Raw genomic sequence first — 19,151 nt, forward strand, 5'->3', positions numbered from 1 at the left:
TCTTATTTAATACTTTTATATATAATAAGTAAGAGATAAACTGTTTTTTTTTTCTTTTTAGTATATATTATATATTTTTTATTTGGTTACATAAGAGTGTGATTTTCCTTGTTAAAGATAAGTATAATGTTCATACAAAACATTATATTAGATTCATTATGGTTCAATTATAATATCATTTTTTTAATAAAAAATTTGATTGAAACTGTAGTAAATTAAACGAAAAATTAAATTTAACACTCTTCTATAATCACCCCTAATAACAAATTTACGGAAATATAAAATTATTTAAGAGTGGGATTTCGATTTATGTGTTTATTTATCAATTTAACCCACAATAATTAATAGAAAGTGCCATTACAGTGTCCGAAAAGGGCATAATCGTCATTTGGGAAAATATTATCGAAGATGGGTAAAGATTCAGTGTTCCTCTTCTAATTGCAAGTGTACTTTGTTTATGTTAATAGAAAGGGCAACTCTTAAGAAAAAGAATCTCTTATCTTCGTTTCGCTTCTTCCTCTCATTCGTTTTATCTGATCCCTGTTGTCGGTTACTGTAATCCGAGAATTGCTCATTTGCTTACATCACAAGCTACTTCTATATACTTTCTCAATTCAATTTACAATCACTTCTTTTTTCGTTTCAGATCCTTACCTATTTTTCGATCTTTTACACTTCCATTTAGGATTATTTTTTTGATTCTGAGAATATCTGCGGATAAATTCGTGAGAATCAACTGAAGCTTCTATTATGTTTAAGCTGTGATCGGTGATTGAATAAGTTATTTGTTTGTTGATCGGTGTGAGATTGTGATTTGGTGGCTTTCAGGTCTGGTTCTAGCTTTTAGTTTTTAGTTGATATTTTGTGTTATTCAGTTTGATTGATTAATGATTTGGCTCTGACGATCGGATAGTGTAATCCAGAACTCAGAAACAGTGGTTGTTATGTTTGATATTTATTGAAAAAAAAAAAAAGCACACACATGAACAAATACTCGTTTTACAGAGGAATATATGGCCGGGTTCGGTCAATTGGAGTTTGTTCTCCGTGATAATAAATAATTAAAATTATAGAACTAAAGTTCGATCGTTTATGCAATTAAGTTGTTGCTTCTTACATCTGTAATTTTTTTCTTTCTCCACTTTTAACAGGATATGATCAATTTGTTTAGTTTTTATTGATTTTGGCTAGGACTTTGAGGACTTAAGAAAATGGGATCATTACAAGGACCTGTTATCTGCCCTGTTGTTCGTGCCAAACAAGCAGGACTTTACACTTTGCCTGTCAATGGTCCTTTGATGAAAACTAGAATTTTTAGAAATGAGTTTTGGGGATTCAACGGATTCAGTGGTAGCAAGACCAAGGTGAGTGTTTTTAGTCGGCAACTAAAGGCGCAGAAGTGCAAAACCGTGCAGTGTAGTTTCAGTTCTTCCTCGAATGGTAATGGAAGCATGGCTGAGAACTTCAATGAAAACGATGAAGATTATGTCAACTCTAGTATCGTTGAAGCTGGTATGCTAATTACTGAGCTGGTGGCTAACTTATGTTTTTTGCAATTAAATTCAATACATTCGCACGGTTTTGTTTATATATCAACGTGCCACTGTGATTTTGGAACTGGTATTGTTTCTTGTTGATAGTATATATTCCTTTGAAATTTTGTCATTGGGAGGAAATCAAATTGGCTGCATCAGTGAATAATCATGTTGTTAAATTTTGTTGTTACATATTGTATTTTCTGGAGTTGTGTTAGTTGACTAGTTTTAACTGGTTGATCCTTGTAGTTGAGGTGAGGAGTGGAGCAGATGGTTTTATGATCAAAATGAGGGATGGTCGGCACTTAAGATGTGTCCATAACAACCCTCAGGGTGGACATCTACCAGACTATGCTCCTCATCCTGCAATTGTATTGAAGATGGAAGATGGGACTGGTCTTCTTCTCCCAATAATTGTTTGTACGTGCTATTGCAATAATGGTTTGCGGTGTTAGAAGAACTGTTTTCTAGCATTACATTTGAGTATTTTCTATCATTCTTCATCGAATTGAAGCTATTTTCCTTTGATTGCAGTAGAGATGCCAAGTGTGTTGCTCATGGCAGCAATTCGCAATGTACAAATTGTATGTCTTCATTTTTCTTTTCTTCCTTTCTATTTTGTTTTTCTTTTTTAATTCAAATAGGGTGTTTATTTTCCTGGATCAATGGAGCTCTTGGATTTCAAAATTCAGAACTTCTTGGTTTGTCTGTTGTGCTTGTCAGGCTAGGCCAACTCTGTATACAGTGGTTAAGGAGATGATTGACAAGATGGGCTACGAAGTATGTTTTGCTTTTGGATTTTATTAATAGTATGCTACATAGCTTGGAATATGATTTACTCTCAGTCTTGATTCCAAATTATTGTATTAATTTTCTGCAGGTAAAACTTGTTAGAGTTACCAAGAGAGTGCATGAAGCATATTTTGCACAGTTATACCTCACAAAGGCATATACCTACTACACCCTTGTACTGTAGCTGTCTTCAATTACTCCATCATCTTAGTGTTCACTGAGAGTATGTTGAATGTGTCGCAGGTAGGTGATGAGACACAGAGTGTCAGCTTTGATCTTCGACCTTCAGATGCCATCAACATTGCCGTGAGATGCAAGGTACTTTGCCATTTTTGATGTTACTTGAACTAGTTTATAATGTTGCAGTTTTCAGAATCTTGGGCCTGTTGCCTTTAATAATTGTAAATGTGAGAGATACAATTGAACGTATTTGTTCCTGAAGTATTATAGATAAAAATCAAAATGAGTTGGATTGATATAAGTTTACTGCTGAACTATATTGGCCTTTTTCACTTGTAATCAAATTTGAACTGAGGAAAACATATGGTTTGTTAGGTTGGGAAAATGGTTGTCAGAAAAAAGTCCATGTTGTTAAGCATATATCACTTAACTGAATCATTTAAATATGAAAGCAGAGAAAATAAATACTTTCTCATTATGTGATGGATGATGTGAGTTTTTTATGATTGTGGGAAGAGGTGTACTGGAATATCCTTGTTTTTGAGCCGTGAAAGAATTTCTATCTCTTTTTTCTTTTGTTTGCATCTTCCATGCTTAAAATTAGGGTGCTGACATTGGTGTTGGTGATCTAATTTAAATCTGTTTTTTGGAAACCAAGAATTTGGTGGCCTTCTTGATATTTCCTAAGATGAAAAACCCTGAATTGTTGAACCGGAAACTAATTTTATTCATTTCTTTGATGCTATCATATTTGATATTGTCTTTCTATGATGCCTGGATGCGTATGTAATAGGAACCCACTCCCAAATTGATAGGAATTGGGCTGGGCAGCGGGCCTTTGACTGGGCTGGGCAGTGGTCTTTTTGTGGGCTTGGGCAACACTCTCCTTGGAAAACCAGCTTGCCAAGGGAGGGTGTCCAGCTCCTTATAAACCACATGCCCACTCTTTTTCCCTCTCAATGTGGGATCCTAACAGTATGTATGACAACTATGTCTGTCTTCATCAAGCATGCTTGACAGTGAATGTTGATTGATGTCCTTGTACTATTCATTACAAATCATTACACTCATTGTAATCTTTACAAGTCATTACCATGGACTTTGCGTATCCCACTCCTTTCACCATCAAAGAGTAGTGTCTTACATGAGTAAGCAAAAGTTTTGCTAATGTGCTGAAGCATATTTTCTTGCATATTCTTTACAGGTTCCAATACAAGTAAACAAGTACTTGGCATATAGTGACGGAATGAGGATTGTTGAATCTGGCAAACTGTTAACACAGTCCCCTGCTTCAGATGGTTTATTATTTACTGAACTGGATAGGTTAGTGTTGAGATCTGTAGAAATTGTCTTTTTTACCTTAGTGAAGGAGAATAATTCGGTGATCTTGTCATGTTTTTGGATATTCAAGCTCTTATGCTTTAGGAGTCTTATTTTTTTCAGTTTAGCTAGACAAATTTGGAGAGAAAGTTACTTTATACAATTTGAGAAGATGAATGTTGCCTTCTGTAGTACTATCCTATAGCCTAACTTTTGGAAGCACTTGATTATGTTGACCAATTTTAAGGTCTGTAAATTTCGAAGTTCTCAGTGCTTAAGAAACTAAGTGCCTGGGTTGAACTTCTTGACCATTCATTTGGCCATTGATTTAGTGACTATTTAAGAATCAATGAGTATATCTGTAACTTGAATAGCAGATTCATAGAGTCACACTTTTTTCTACCTGAATTTATTTTGGTGAAAGAAAAAGGCTTTATTGAAATTAATTGGTTCCAGGCCTAGTGGTCAGCCTTGTCTTGATACAACGGAGTTTAATCTTGTGCGCAACATGTTGATAGCTGCTGTTGAGGAGCGTTATAGAGATGCAGGTATATTTCATTTTCACCTGGTTCACTCATTTCTTTCATTTTATCTGTAACATTTTCCCATAGGTGAAATTCATTTGTTATGATCCCTTTTTTGATTAAACAAGAAAGCAAAAATGGCAGTGTTAAGCTATGTTACTAACAAATCCTAGCCTGTACCTCTTTTGGCCAGTAAGTTGGGTGTTTTCCATTTGGAAATTAATTTGATTGGGTTTCCCATGGCATTTCAAGGCACAAATCCATAGAAATGGCCGTGTGGGGGTGAATAAAGTCAATGATATATTTTAGTTTTTGCAGTTCAGTAATAATCTTGCAACTGCATTGTTGCCATTTTGGGCAGTTTGCATTTTTCATATTGCAAGTAGCCATTAGGAATGAATGGTATATTGCATCTGGACAAGCCCCGTTTTTCTTCAGTATTGTTGATTTTGGCTATTACCAACAAAGTTTTTGAAATTTCATTTCCTCATACTTGACTACAGCACAATGGAAAGACAAGCTTGGTCAACTTCGTGCTAAAAGGAACTTGAGGAAATTTACATGACAGGTGTGAAGTTCATTGATTCATTTTACTCTCAGTTTAATTGTAATCCAGCTCTACCAAAAATGAAACTAACAAGGTGATTATATATTTGCTTTCTCAGATGCTTCTAGAGAATTTAACTTGTAAATAGAAAACATTGTTGGAAGCTGAATGAGATCGGTCACATACAGCTTAAATTAGTCATGTATCTATCTCTTTCCACCAATATGTATGTAGTACGTTGTGAATATATATGTATAGATAAACATCCCGCCAGTTGTAATGTTGAAGTACTTGACATCAGTTCTGCTTATTATTCAAGCTGCTTATGCAACAGCTTATTGGCTGTTCTTTCAGCAAGGTGTTTCCTGTCTAATTTTCACTGTGTTTTACTTGACAAGCAGGTGTACCAGACTGTGATTTCTGCTTAATTCATGATTGTTTAATATATTTCTACAGTTGTTTTTTTTTTTAAGCATAACAGTTTAACACGATTGAGGGTAGGTCTGGCATGGGAATATATGCCACTTATGATTATAGCCCAGACCGAGTGAGTATTTTTAGCACAATTAAAATGTCAGATCAATAGGCATGGCATCATGTTATGTGTTTCTGCTTCTCTAGTTTGTGAAATTTTAGGTGCTCTGGATGAGATTGTTTGGTTGGATCTCATGCAATCCTTGTTGTTCAGCCAGTCATCCGATAAATAGGCAGCCATGAGTTAGTAGACCTGACCGTTGGTCACATGGGATGGTGGGATGATAGTAGAGAAGTTGTTCACTTGTTCTTGGATTTTTTAAGACATAATTTCAAACCAGGAGTCGTATGGGAAGTTATAGTAACGCATTGAAATTTGTGTGTTTAGGATTTAAATTAGGAAGTCGCCATTTTTGAATTCGGTTTCATGAAACGTGAATGAAAGAGAAATTTAGATACGAAAATTCAGTCTGTTTTTGGACGGCACAAGTCAAGCGTGTGATGTGATGGTTGAATAAAAGACCTGTCTAGTTAAAGATGAACCATTTTTGCTGTATCTGTTTGTGCGGATTGAGAAGGAATAAAAATATAATACGGTTCATGAATAGTTTAGTTATATTATCTGAATTGTGGAAACTCAAATTTCATCTATGTAGTGAAAATTGGGGTAGTTGTGGAGAATATGGCGAGATAATTGAGGGTGGGATAGTTTTGTCAAATCTCAAACGATCAAATAATTAAGCACATGTAGCTTTGATAGCAAATTCAATTGGCGATCGTAATGGCAAAGATTTTGATACTTAAATTAAATTATGATAAAATTCAAAATATACTATGAGAAAATTACATCAAATCTCTGAATTAATACAATTTGATTTTTAAGTTAAGTCGAGAGAAACGGTAAAAGTAAAACGATGATTAAATTCACATTGGAGGAAATGGGAGATGTATGACTTTGCGAATGGGAAGAATCCCGTTCAAATTCCCGCCAAATCAATTCCACTTTCCACTAGTCGACGCCGCTTTATAGCCACGTGGCAAGTTTTTAAGTAGGACCACCAAAAGACAAACCGCTTTGGAAACTTATATTTACACCAAGAAGGCAACGACTCCAACCTTTTCCTTCGGCGCCTAATATTTTTTATCCTCGCAGTTTGCTTCCCCGACAATCAATACTTTTTATTTTCTTAATAATCAATTAATATTAATTAATTAATTAATTAATTCGCACCATATTTTACCATCTCTTTTTTTCCTTACACGGTTACTCCACTCTACCTTTGTTGTCTACCTCAACAAATGAGCTGGAGTGTCCCATTGCCATTAAAAACTAGTCAAAGATCCAAAAAAATATTTTACCTCTTAAGAATTTCTACAATTAAGAACATAATATGTTGTCGAATTACGTCGCTGCAATTTAGTTTGATCTCTTACCCTTTTAAGAATTTTGGATCTTGATCCCATCATTTCATAGACATGTCCGGTTCTCTTGATCGTTTGGCAAGACCTTGTGAGTAAACATTGGTTTTCTGTTTTTCATCTCTGTTTCAGATTCTACAATTGCTTTGTAAATTCNCCACTAGTCGACGCCGCTTTATAGCCACGTGGCAAGTTTTTAAGTAGGACCACCAAAAGACAAACCGCTTTGGAAACTCATATTTACACCAAGAAGGCAACGACTCCAACCTTTTCCTTCGGCGCCTAATATTTTTTATCCTCGCAGTTTGCTTCCCCGACAATCAATACTTTTTATTTTCTTAATAATCAATTAATATTAATTAATTAATTAATTAATTCGCACCATATTTTACCATCTCTTTTTTTCCTTACACGGTTACTCCACTCTACCTTTGTTGTCTACCTCAACAAATGAGCTGGAGTGTCCCATTGCCATTAAAAACTATTCAAAGATCCAAAAAAATACTTTACCTCTTAAGAATTTCTACAATTAAGAACATAATATGTTGTCGAATTACGTCGCTGCAATTTAGTTTGATCTCTTACCCTTTTAAGAATTTTGGATCTTGATCCCATCATTTCATAGACATGTCCGGTTCTCTTGATCGTTTGGCAAGACCTTGTGAGTAAACATTGGTTTTCTGTTTTTCATCTCTGTTTCAGATTCTACAATTGCCTTGTAAATTCTAGGGTTTTTTTATATGTCGGTTACTTTTGGAAATTCGATAATGAGGAATGCGGAGGCAAACTTTTCATTGTTAATTCCTTGGGAATTTTTTAATGAATATTTTTGCAGAAATGGCAGTTTCCGTTTTGAGATATTGAAGAGATAATGTTGAATGCTTATGGGATCTGACTTGCAGGTTTTGAGGGAGTTTCCAGCAATGATGAAAGAAGGGAGAGGAAATCAGATTTTGAGAATTCTGAGGATGACAGGAAAAGTAGAATGGGGAATCTGAAGAAGAAAGCATTAAAGGCATCTAGTAAATTTAAACCTAATTTTAAGAAAAAGAATAGGAGAAAAAGTGATGATAGAATTTTTGTTTCAATTGAGGATGTTCGTAATGTTGAGGAGCTTCAGGCTGTCGATGCATTTCGACAAGTACTTGTATCTGATGATTTGCTTCCTCCTAGACATGATGATTATCACATGTTATTGAGGTGACCTTGCTTTCCTTTTTCCTATGGTGTTTTATTTATGTTATTGAGGTGATCAATTGATTGGTTCCTAATCTTAGTTTGTCTGTTTATTTCTTAAATTACTTTATTTATTTCGTTTGAATATCTAGTTTGATCACTGTTGTGATATTTCTCATATTGCATATTAGTTTTTCATTTAATATTATTGCAGCTTGACTGAATTACTGCAGATTCATATTTGAGCATTTCATGCCTTGATTTAATCTTTTTAAATTACAATGTATTAATGTATATATGTGTTGCATGGACAGCAAGATGATAGCCGTTTTAGGTTACTCTGATCTTCTGTAAGGTTTCATTCCCTAGGGTTCTTTTTTGTGCAGATTCTTGAAAGCTAGAAAATTTGATATTGACAAAGCTAAGTCCATGTGGGCAAATATGATTCAGTGGAGGAAAGAGTTTGGAACTGATACAATTTTGGAGGTAATTTATGTAACAGTTTGCTTATATTTTCCACTTTGTCTGCCAATTTTTCTAATTTGCTATTACCAATTTTTTCCTTTATTTTTTTTTTGAGAAAAAAGAAAAATGAAGGTCTAAATTTTTCTTCTGATGTAAATATTATTTGTTTCAAGACATGTTCTTTCTCTTATTTCAGATAAAATTTCTTTTTCAGGATTTTGATTTCAGTGAGTTAGATGAAGTTTTACAGCACTACCCTCAAGGCTATCATGGTGTGGATAAGGAGGGAAGACCTGTTTACATTGAAAGACTTGGAAAAGTTGATCCATACAAGCTTACACAAGTCACCACCTTGGATCGGTATGTGAGATACCACGTACTGGAATTCGAAAAATGTTTTGCAATTAAGTTTCCAGCCTGTTCTGTTGCTGCAAAGAGACATATAGATTCAAGTACAACTATTATAGACGTCCAAGGCGTGGTATGCTGTCTACTTTTTTGAGACATTTTTTTCTCCAAAGAAAGAGGTTAATATGTTAGATTTCTCCTGGCACCAGTTTATCACAATATATATTTAATTTTCTGAGTTATTCAATGTATGATCAAAATTTTAGGGCTTAAAAAACCTAACAAAGCCAGCACGTGAACTCATCCAGCGGTTGCAGAAGATTGATAGTGACAACTACCCTGAGGTATGTAATCCAAGTTGTGAGTATTCTAAAACTAATTTTGAGGATTATTTCTTGATATAAATATTGGTGAAATCAAATTCAGATTACATCCTGTTTATTAAATTTAAATGGCATGTCTGCAGACACTTCGCCGAATGTTTATCATTAATGCTGGCTCTGGTTTTAAGCTGCTATGGAACACAGTGAAGTCTTTTCTTGATCCTAAAACTACTGCCAAAATTCAGGCAAGTTTGAGAAGTTGTTAAAAATTTGTTTTTGCTTAATGTTAATTAAATCATCAAACTCTTCACAATTTGCAGCAATTTACTATATGATCAACTAATTTTTCTGGTAATTCCCTCAGGTTCTTGGTAACAAGTATCAGAATAAATTACTTGAAATAATCGATGCAAGGTGATTAGACATTTTCAGTTTTGTGAGTGCACTGGTTATTTTCATTCCTTTTTCTTTTTTTTTTAACCTTCTATACATTTTATGTATATTGGAACTTGTCCAGTGAGTTGCCAGAGTTTCTCGGTGGTGACTGTAACTGTGCTGATCAAGGAGGTTGTATGAGATCTAATAAGGGGCCTTGGAAAGATCCAAATATATTAAAGGTTTGGTGCTTAATTTGAAATTGTTGGATGTTAATAATCTTGTTATTTGAGTTCGTTCACACCAAACTTCTTGTACCTCTTGTTATGCTTTATCAAAATGATTATTTATCTGCATGCAGATGGTCCTTAGTGGTGAAACATTATGTTCCAGACAAATAGTGACTGTTTTGAATGGTGAGGGCAGGGTAATTGCTCGTGATAAGCCACGTTTTTCAATGGTATGGTCAAGGGACCATTTTTCATAGTTTATAACATAGAAGTCAGCTTAGCCTTTAAAATTTCAAAATCCAATCACCTTTCTCTAATGCATACCTTTTTAATTTTTCGCATCAGATTAAAGGTAGTGACACGTCTGCTGCAGAGTCAGGATCTGAAGTAGAAGAAATCGCTTCACCTAAACCGACATCGAGCTACCTGGTTCCCAGGTTGACTCCTGTCTCTGAAGAAGTAAGTCATTTTGTAATTGATATGATTAACCATAAAAAGACCCTAATTAATTGGATGGATGTAGAGATGAAGTTGATGTGTATGTTTGGTTTTTATTTTTGTATGAGCGTGCAGTGTATTCTGCTCTTATATTGTACTTCTGTCAGATGTTCTGTTTCTGTTTGATACGGTTGTACAATTAACATCTAGCCTGTAGTCAATCACTGAGTTGATTACATGCTGCCACCTATGGAGCAAAGGGTTTCCTTTTCCTATCCTGTCCTTTTGACATGACCATAATTAAATCACAATCTTGAGTGTTATGATGTGGTCATCTGGTATACGAACAAATATTGCATATTTTTTGTTGCATAGCATATTAAAGGCACAACTCTCATCTCCAGACGAATTAATTTCCAATAATTACCAAAATATCAAACAGCAAATGGTTTGAAAAGTTCCATTCAACATTTTTTAACTTAATTTTCCTGTGTACATTCCTATACTAAAACCTCATGTTTGTAGTCATTAAATGATAGGGAATGGACTTCACTTTTAACATAGTCAATAATGCTTTGATGATTATATAGCCTAGAGTGGTTGGTAAGGCAAGCAGCACAGGTGGCTTCTCTGAGTACGATGAATATGTACCTGTTATTGACAAGACTGTAGATGTGGGATGGAAGAAACAAGTGTCCCCTCAAAATCCATATTATTCTTCCCAAGGTTAGATAGCTCAATTGCGCCATAAGTATATTTTAAGTAGAAATTGGAGCTGATCTTATTGTATCATCTACTATTATTTCTGTTGATCTGATATAAAACTTATGGAGTGCAATCCATCACAGGTTCGCACTTTCTGTTAAGAGTAGAAAGAGGTCCATGGGGAACCTGTGCTCGTATATGGGCGATGGTGCTCGCCTTCTTTGCTAGCCTTATTACTCTTGTCTGTTCACGGGAACTCCGAGTGAATGAGAAAGATTCTGTGTCTGATTCTGTCCAAAGCATAACCGAGTTGCCTGTTGATCCAATGCCCGAGGAGGAGTTTCATACCCCTTCACCTATGCTCAGGTTTACTGAGGACACCCTCTCGCCTGTTTTCCGAAGGCTGGGTGAGCTTGAGGGGAAGGTTGACGTACTGCAGGAAAGGCCTTACCAGATGCCTTGTGAGAAAGAGGAATTATTGAATGTTGCTGTCTATCGTGTTCATGCATTAGAAGCAGAGCTCATTGCTACAAAAAAGGTAATTATTTTCATTTTATAATTTGTTACTTGCAGGAATATGAAGATTCACTGTCTTGTCTTCACCTATTTGAAAATTATAGCGATGTTCCAAAACTATGAAGTGCTTTATTGGAGATGGAGCTTATTGTACCCATTGCTATAGATCCCAAATGAATTTGGGTTTTTAATTTATGCTGAATACTTGGATCGTTTAATAAATTTAATTTTGGACGTTCTTTCAAGTTTTGCACTCTGCAATTCTACTTGTGCTTTAGAGTCATGATGACCTACAGCATCCCTTGCCTTAACTTTAGTAAGCTTACAGGAGTTGTGCTCTTTCTCGAATTTGAGGCTAAATTAATAAGTTTTGGGTGCAAATTGTAAGTTTCTATGGGAATGGTTCTTGGCCATTTTATGCACGTTCAGATGGCTAATTCGTCTGCAAGTACACTTCCATTTTTAAACGTGGAAGGTTTACTTGTCTGTTCACTCAGTGCAATGTTGTCTTGAGTAATTTAAGGTTCCTGAAAGAGGCTGCTGTGTTATTAAAGGGGTTTGGGAATAACATTTAAGAGCAAAGTAGTTGTCATCTTTCCTGGCAATAGTGTTATATTTTGTTTTGTGTTGCAGTATCAATTGGTAAATTTATATGCTTCTTGTGAGCAGGCTCTGTATGAAGCTTAATGAGGCAAGACGAACGTTTGCTACATGGACGTCAGAAAACAAAGATGCGGTAAGGCTTCTATCAAGATTTGAAAAATGACAAACGTTTCAAATTTACCTGTATAATGATTTTCTCACTCCCAGGTGAAGCGAAAAAGAAATTTTGCTGTTGAAGTGAGAGAAGAGATTTCTGTATAGGGGGCGATATGTGGCGTCACTTCATTTCCATTCTATATTTTACATGAATAGTAATTTTTACTACAATGTTTATCACAATCATGGGTTTAAGGACACATTTCTAGACTTTGATGCCGGAAGTTTGCCTTCCGTGAGAATGGTTGAGAATGTTGATAGAGCTTTCCTCGGTGAGGCTGCTGATTATTGTAACAGAGATCTTGTTTATTTTGTATACGGGACAGGTGGTGAAATAAAATGAGACCATTTTTTTTTTCCTGGTAATTTTGCATCTATTAAGGAGATTAGATGCATCGCTGTCTCTCTAGTCTTATGATAATTATATGGAATGCAGAATCCTTCAGATTTATAGAATGCCGAATCTGTGATGGTGCATTTTTTTAATGGAGAAAATATTAGATTGGGAGCATCATCAAGCAGCTATCAGCCGTCAACTTGTTGATTTTCGCTTCTACAATTCAGTTACAGTAACAGTACAAATGAACAGAACATTTTTTCGAGTACGGATAAAAATAGTAGGAAAAATGGTCATTTCAATTATTTGATGACTTGTGCCGTACATGGTAGAATTTTTGGGAGCATTTTGCGCATGTAATGTCATGAAGTAAAGAAAGGTATTGAGGGATTTAGGAATCAGTCGCATTTGTTACGTGATGAAGGCAAATGCAAATCAATGTATTGATTTAAAATGATTTCTATTCCTTTTCCCTCTTTTCTTCCGTTATCCAAAAACGAGTTTGCAGTTTGGCGCTCTAATCTCACTTCTTCTTGCGGGTTCTGTTTCCAGAAACACTATCCTATCATTTCTCTATCCCTGAATCATTTCTCGTCAGGTTCTCGTATCTAATTTTCTCTTTTCTATTTCACTATTACTATTTTTTTTTTTTTTTTTTTAAATTTTAGATTCCTATGAAGAGTTAACTGACTTATAATTCGGTAATTCATTTTCTCTTTCGGTAATTCATTTTCTCTGAGCTTTTCCATTAGAATTATAGTGCTTTAAATTATATGTTTTAGCGTAATCGTGGATCTGGCTAGGTTCCAGCGATATACAGATGGTGATCCAATACTGTGCTCAGAGTAACCGACTCTTTTCAAAGGTTTTTATGGCCTCTACTCTTAAGATGACGTCGAATTTTGTAATAACAGATAAATTTAAACATGAAGTTTGTTTCTCATCATTGAATTTTTTTTTTATTTTTTTTATTTGCTCAACTATTTTCTGTTTCTAATTTCTGTTGTTCTCGCAGATGATAATTTTTGTGATCATCACTTTTCAGGTTCTACTTAGTTCTTTTAATTGTAGCATCTACAATCTTGCAACTGTGTCTCCATTGCCCAGCCTAAAGTTTTATTCTAAGGCCGATAACAATCTTACGAGACCATCTAATGACAATACAACCATGCATCCACCAATACCACCATTACCGAGGACTTACCAAGTTGTAGTGGCTGCAACACGTGATATGGGCATTGGAAAGGATGGGGAGTTACCCTGGAGGTTGCCTTCTGACCTCAAATTCTTCAAGGAGCTTACGGTGACTACATCAGATCATGGGAAGAAAAATGCTATAGTTATGGGTAGGAAGACATGGGAAAGCATTCCCCTTCAGTATCGACCTCTATCTGGTCGATTGAATGTTGTGCTGACTCGTTCTGGGAGATTCGATACTGCATCTGCTGAAGATGTTGTAATATGTAAAAGCATTACTTCGGCTTTGGAATTGTTGGCGGAAGTTCCTTATTATTTGTCAATAGAGAAGGTGTTTGTTATAGGTGGTGGTCAGATATTAAGGTGGGTTCCCGGTTTTTTTCTTTTTTCTCTGAGTAAAATTTTACAATTTGTATGTGAAAACATGTATGCTGATGTTTCCTGATGCAGGGAAGGTCTAAATGCACCGGGGTGTGATGCCATCCACATTACTGAGATTGAGAATAGCATTGAATGTGATACCTTCATTCCTGCAATTGATCTATCTTTGTTTCAGCCATGGTATTCATCTCAACCATTTGTGGAAAACAGCATTCGGTTTTCTTTTGTTACTTATGTTCGTGTGAGAAATCTTGCTAATGGAGATCTAATTGCAAGAAACAAAATGGAATGGAGTAGTTCAGATTTCAATAAATTTTGGGTGAAAAAGTTTACATTCCTGCCAAAACTTATTTTTAAGAGACATGAAGAGTATATGTATTTGAGACTAGTTCAAGAAATTATCTCAAGTGGCAACCAGAAGCGTGACAGTACAGAGACTGATACTCTATCAATATTTGGTTGCCAGGTAAAAGTGGAACAAGGTTTTTCGACTCTCTTGATTATTTTTCCTTGTTAATTATTGTTCTCGAGACGTATGCTATAATTTGAATGATGTAACAACGATTTCATCTTGCACTTAACTTTGCTGCCCCTATAGATGAAGTTCAATCTGCGAAGAACTTTTCCACTCCTTACAGCTAAGGTATTACACTACTTCTAGTGTCCCTCCAAATTTCAGCATCTTTGGTCTTTTGTTCTTTAATGAAAGAATTTTTGGCCAAAAATGTTAATTATCAGATCTCTTTGGGATTTCAAAGCTTCATCAGCCATTTTGAGATATTTCTTCATTAATGTTTCTGAATTTTTTTTCAATTCATGTATTTCACAGAATGTACTTTGGGAAGGAGTTATTGAAAAACTTTTGTGGTTTGTTAGTGGTGCAACAAATTCGAAGGTATCTACATCTTCATCATTTTTCCAATGTATTATGAAGCGTTTTTCGTTCAATCACACCTGATAGAAATGAAATGAAGCCAACATCTGCTAGCTGTTCTTTGTTATGATTATTATTTACTTTCAAATGTTTTCGAAATGTTGGCATATAGGCACGAAGTAATCTAAATTGCTTCCTGGTCGATTATCAATTTGTATAATCAACATTCATCTGCTGAAGTATTTTATAACTTTCTAAAATTGACTAGAATCTATTAGTAGTGAACACTTCATTTCCAACAGGTTCTACGAGAGAAAGGCATTGATATATGGACTGGAAATGAATCGAGGGACTACCTAGAGAGGCAAATACTTGACTATGTGATTTCACATACTTGAATAATACTTTATCCTTGCAATCCCAACTGATGTATTCATATTTCTCAGCTTATCTTTATCAGAAAGAGAAGATGGTGACCTGGGACCTATAGATGGACTCCAGGAAAGACACTTCGGTGCCAGGTTAGTTATTTTCTTTTATTGTAAAGGAATTGCAATTCTTTCTCAAGTTCCAACCATCCTCTCTTATGGTTTTAATTTGCAGAGATACCAACACACATGCTGACTACGCAGGCCAAGGATATGATCAGTTGTTGGATGTTATTGATAAAATCAAGAATAGACCAGATGACAAAAGAATCATCCTTGCAGCATGGAATCCATCAGATCTCAAACTGATGAACCATCTACCTTGTCACATATTTGCACAGGTCTGGAACATGACACATTACTTCTCTTTTAATTTTTTTCCCTTTATTTTCTATTTAATGCTATATATCTTTACTTTGCAGTTCTCTATAACCAATGGAGAGCTGTCCTGTCAAATGTATCAGTGTTCTGGTGATATGGCTATCGGGGTTCCATTTAATATTGCATCTTATGCATTATTAACATCCATGATTGCTCATGTTTGCGGTGTGTTTATTTTCACTATTGAGTATTTGACTTATTTTGAGTATTTTTAATTCTAGTTGCTAGTTTCTTTTTCTTTTTCCTTGTAGCTTGCTTTTTCAAGATCATCTCATTCATGACCTCATAAAGAATCTTTCCTGCAATTTGCCTGTACAGATCTTGTTCCTGGTGGTTTTATTCATGTTATTGGAGATGCTTATGCTTACAAAACCCATATCAGGGTGCTGCAGGAACAACTTCAGCAGCGTCCTAAACCCTTCCCTGTATGTAGACTGTAATTTGATGCCAGTTGAATTGGATGAATATAGTAACATTAGATAACTTCACCACTCTTGCTGTTTGCTTACGATTCTCATTTTGTTTCTGTTAAATAGCATGACCCTTGTCCAATAGTTGAACACCCTCTGTTACGATGCCATTATCTTTTGGTCATAATCTCACCCTTTGAAATCCAGTGGTTTCAGAAAGAGTTACGCGTTGGTCTTCATATTCATGGACATCTTACCCCTTAATACACTCTTAATCTTCAGCAATGTTAAATTGCATTTTTTTCTCTCTCATATATATATATATATCGGTGGAGAGAAATTTTTTATTAATTAACAGCAAAGAATAACGTTGTCCATCCCATCTTTTACAAGAGCATATATATCTTACAGAGGAAGCTCCTCAGTATAAATCTCTCGTTGGTAGAGATGCTAAACAAGTAAATATCCACTTCAATTTTTAGGAAAACAGTCATGGAGGATATTAGGTAACTTAAAGCGAGAAAACCACAAATTGTCATACTACCGAGAGTTTCTTCCAAGGTTAATTGCACTTCGGATATGGTATTTGTATTAAAGTAACTAACATATGGTAATACACTGTACTTGAAAAGGACTTACAGTGAAATTATAGTTTACCCCAATGTAATGGGCAATTTTAATTTTTCCTTTATGCTGTTATCATATTTCAAAACAAGGAATTTCTCTTTCCCTTTCTTTAATTTGTGCAATTTGCGCTGCAGATTTTGAGGATCAATCCAGAGAACAAGGACATTGTTTCATTTGTGGCATCTGACTTTGAACTAATTGGTTATAATCCTCACAAGATGGAGATGAAAATGGCTGTCTAGAGTTTGTAAAAGATGGGGTATTAGTATATTTCATGTGTATATTTTTTTTCCTTTTTTCTGGCTGCTCTTTTATCCTATTCCTTGTTTATTTGATTTCACGTGTTACATAACACGAGCCTGAACGCCATTATTAGTCCCACTGCTGCATTACCTTTGTAGATGATTTTGATCAGGACTTTATGTAGATGCTGTCATTCAAAACAGTCTCAAGTAATTTTGACCAATGCACTCAAATTCCGAGTTTAGTATCTTTCACAATCTCTCCAGGGGTTTGGTTGCGTGATTCAGATAATTGGTAAGAATATGATGAAACATTCTCTTGTCATTCTAATCCTACTATTGTCAGCAACTGTTCAAAGCAATATTTCAACTTCTCACCCTTATAATAATCAAGCAATTTTTTATTCATATTGATACTCACAGTGAATTCTCGCTCTTTTGCTAGCTTTTTGACCTTTATTTTTTGTGTTGATGATGATAAAGTGGCACCCAAGTAGAGATTGGCAGCATCAAAAATACTATTGGAGTTGTGCCCATCAAACTCTTCAACGAGAATGGTGACTTGATTGGATAAACAAGTGCATAAATTTTGAAGGTGCGAACGGAAGTAATCAGTGACAGTCTGACAGAGTTGGGGATTGGAGCGTCTGAAACAGTTTTACAAACAGCAGTAGCAGTGGCTCCGGCCATTTTTAGAATATTTTCACAATGTTCTAGTGCTCATAGAGGTTTGGTATAAGTAATATACTAAAATTCTACTAAACTCGTTAGACAAACATCATAAACGAAATTGTTATATTTGTGTTAAAAAAAATTTTCTATCAAATAGAAATAGCAAGACTACACTCACCCATTTTGTAGATAGATTTCTCATCCCGATTGATGTGGAGTGCAACGTGGTCAGCATGGGGACTCTTCACATTGCACTTCATGTCACTCGGGATGGGAAATCGATCTGTAAGATCGATAAGTGAAGTATTTTCCAAACCTGGACAGCTTGATATGCGCTGTGGGTGGGGGATAAATTTCTGTGTTGGTTTATATTTAGATTTTAAAAAGTTATGTGTTATAAAATATGGATTTCACATTTGAAGAACAAGTTAGTCCAGCGAGTCGCAAGGCAACTTGCTTTGCTTTCGAGGTGTTACCATTCCATTAGCCCAATGTTTAGGCACTTCTTATTGGGCCTCTGAAAGGCAATGGAGTCTATATAATGCCCACTTCCTTTGTAAATTTGAGTTACACTTTGCGGTTAACAAAATCAGCAAATACCCCCCAAAATGTCTCTCGTCTTTTCTTTTCTTCTTCTTTTTCAATTACTATTGTTGCTCCATTTACAAAACTGCAGTGCCTTATTTCATTTGCTTTGATTTGTTTTGTCCGATTATTGGACCATTAAAAATTTATCAGTTTGACCATTTTCGTAAGTTACATTTTGAAGCTTTTAATGGAGTGAGTTAACAGTTCCTTTTCCGGACTTGTGTGGGTTAGGGTTACTACTAAAGCGCAATTCTTCTTTTGAAAGCTCATCCTTAATTACAGGGCCTTATCTCATCCCATAGTTTCATATGCTCTTCAACTTCATTGCTATGTTCTTAAAACTTTTTTTTTTTTTAAATCTTTGAAATATATATATTAAAAATATTGAAATATAATTAATATTTTAAATTTATTAACCATAGTAGGCAGGTTTGTTAGGAAACCGAGCAAAGATGGTTATATAGAAAAGTGTAAATAATTAATTAAATAAAATGAATCAAGTCTAATTTAAAATTATCCAAACTTTGGTAATTGATTTTGTAAAATTTTTTTGAATGGACGATAGATGATTAATGCGAAACTTGAGAATCAGCTAATCATAAATTATTCTTAATTTTTTTTTTTTTTTTTTTTTTTTTTTTTTTTTTTTTTTTTTTTTTTTTTTTTTTAAAGGCAATCTGGAAGACCTGGTCTATCTTATATATATACTTGGCTAGGAGTTAAAACTTTATCATTTAGCAAATACAATACTAAAAATGTGACCACCTTTTCCCCAAAGTCCTTTTCCTACAGAAAGTTGAACCGAGCTTTCAGTTTGATATGGCATTGCTGATAGACACATCCACGATAACGATTAGCTTATGTTAACTTCTTATTTAATACTATCAT

At 34.9% G+C, this 19,151-nt stretch overlaps 3 protein-coding genes across 5 annotated transcripts; all 3 read left to right on the forward strand.

The window, feature by feature from the left end:
- The first annotated feature begins 440 nt into the window (after nucleotides 1–440).
- Nucleotides 441–5,345, forward strand: LOC116127634 (bifunctional nuclease 2-like). 3 transcript variants are annotated; one of them, XM_031413278.1, is made up of 11 exons: nucleotides 441–828; nucleotides 1,152–1,512; nucleotides 1,785–1,955; nucleotides 2,070–2,119; nucleotides 2,259–2,315; nucleotides 2,416–2,481; nucleotides 2,571–2,645; nucleotides 3,712–3,830; nucleotides 4,284–4,375; nucleotides 4,855–4,919; nucleotides 5,017–5,345. In XM_031413278.1, the coding sequence occupies exons 2-10, from the start codon at nucleotides 1,212–1,214 to the stop codon at nucleotides 4,914–4,916; spliced, it is 993 nt and encodes a 330-aa protein (XP_031269138.1). In that variant the 5' UTR covers nucleotides 441–828; nucleotides 1,152–1,211; the 3' UTR covers nucleotides 4,917–4,919; nucleotides 5,017–5,345. The 3 variants fall into 3 exon arrangements, with proteins under 3 accessions (XP_031269138.1, XP_031269137.1, XP_031269136.1); XM_031413277.1 differs by having other exon boundaries at nucleotides 1,172–1,512; XM_031413276.1 differs by having other exon boundaries at nucleotides 442–828; nucleotides 1,192–1,512; nucleotides 5,017–5,271.
- Nucleotides 5,346–7,307: 1,962 nt separating this feature from the next.
- On the forward strand, nucleotides 7,308–12,463 carry LOC116127633 (phosphatidylinositol/phosphatidylcholine transfer protein SFH8-like). The gene is made up of 13 exons (XM_031413275.1): nucleotides 7,308–7,452; nucleotides 7,694–7,991; nucleotides 8,354–8,453; nucleotides 8,647–8,913; nucleotides 9,047–9,124; nucleotides 9,247–9,348; nucleotides 9,468–9,517; nucleotides 9,621–9,720; nucleotides 9,840–9,938; nucleotides 10,054–10,167; nucleotides 10,737–10,872; nucleotides 10,995–11,389; nucleotides 12,037–12,463. The coding sequence occupies exons 1-13, from the start codon at nucleotides 7,419–7,421 to the stop codon at nucleotides 12,052–12,054; spliced, it is 1,791 nt and encodes a 596-aa protein (XP_031269135.1). The 5' UTR covers nucleotides 7,308–7,418; the 3' UTR covers nucleotides 12,055–12,463.
- Nucleotides 12,464–13,186: 723 nt separating this feature from the next.
- LOC116127617 (putative bifunctional dihydrofolate reductase-thymidylate synthase) lies at nucleotides 13,187–18,272 on the forward strand. Its single transcript, XM_031413255.1, has 12 exons — nucleotides 13,187–13,328; nucleotides 13,509–14,023; nucleotides 14,111–14,507; nucleotides 14,640–14,684; nucleotides 14,871–14,936; nucleotides 15,218–15,279; nucleotides 15,362–15,436; nucleotides 15,519–15,684; nucleotides 15,766–15,889; nucleotides 16,043–16,149; nucleotides 16,896–17,298; nucleotides 17,487–18,272. The coding sequence occupies exons 1-11, from the start codon at nucleotides 13,284–13,286 to the stop codon at nucleotides 17,001–17,003; spliced, it is 1,710 nt and encodes a 569-aa protein (XP_031269115.1). The 5' UTR covers nucleotides 13,187–13,283; the 3' UTR covers nucleotides 17,004–17,298; nucleotides 17,487–18,272.
- The last annotated feature ends 879 nt before the right edge of the window (nucleotides 18,273–19,151 follow it).

Source organism: Pistacia vera, unplaced genomic scaffold, assembly GCF_008641045.1.
Source record: "Pistacia vera cultivar Batoury unplaced genomic scaffold, PisVer_v2 Contig192, whole genome shotgun sequence".
NCBI lineage: Eukaryota > Viridiplantae > Streptophyta > Magnoliopsida > Sapindales > Anacardiaceae > Pistacia > Pistacia vera.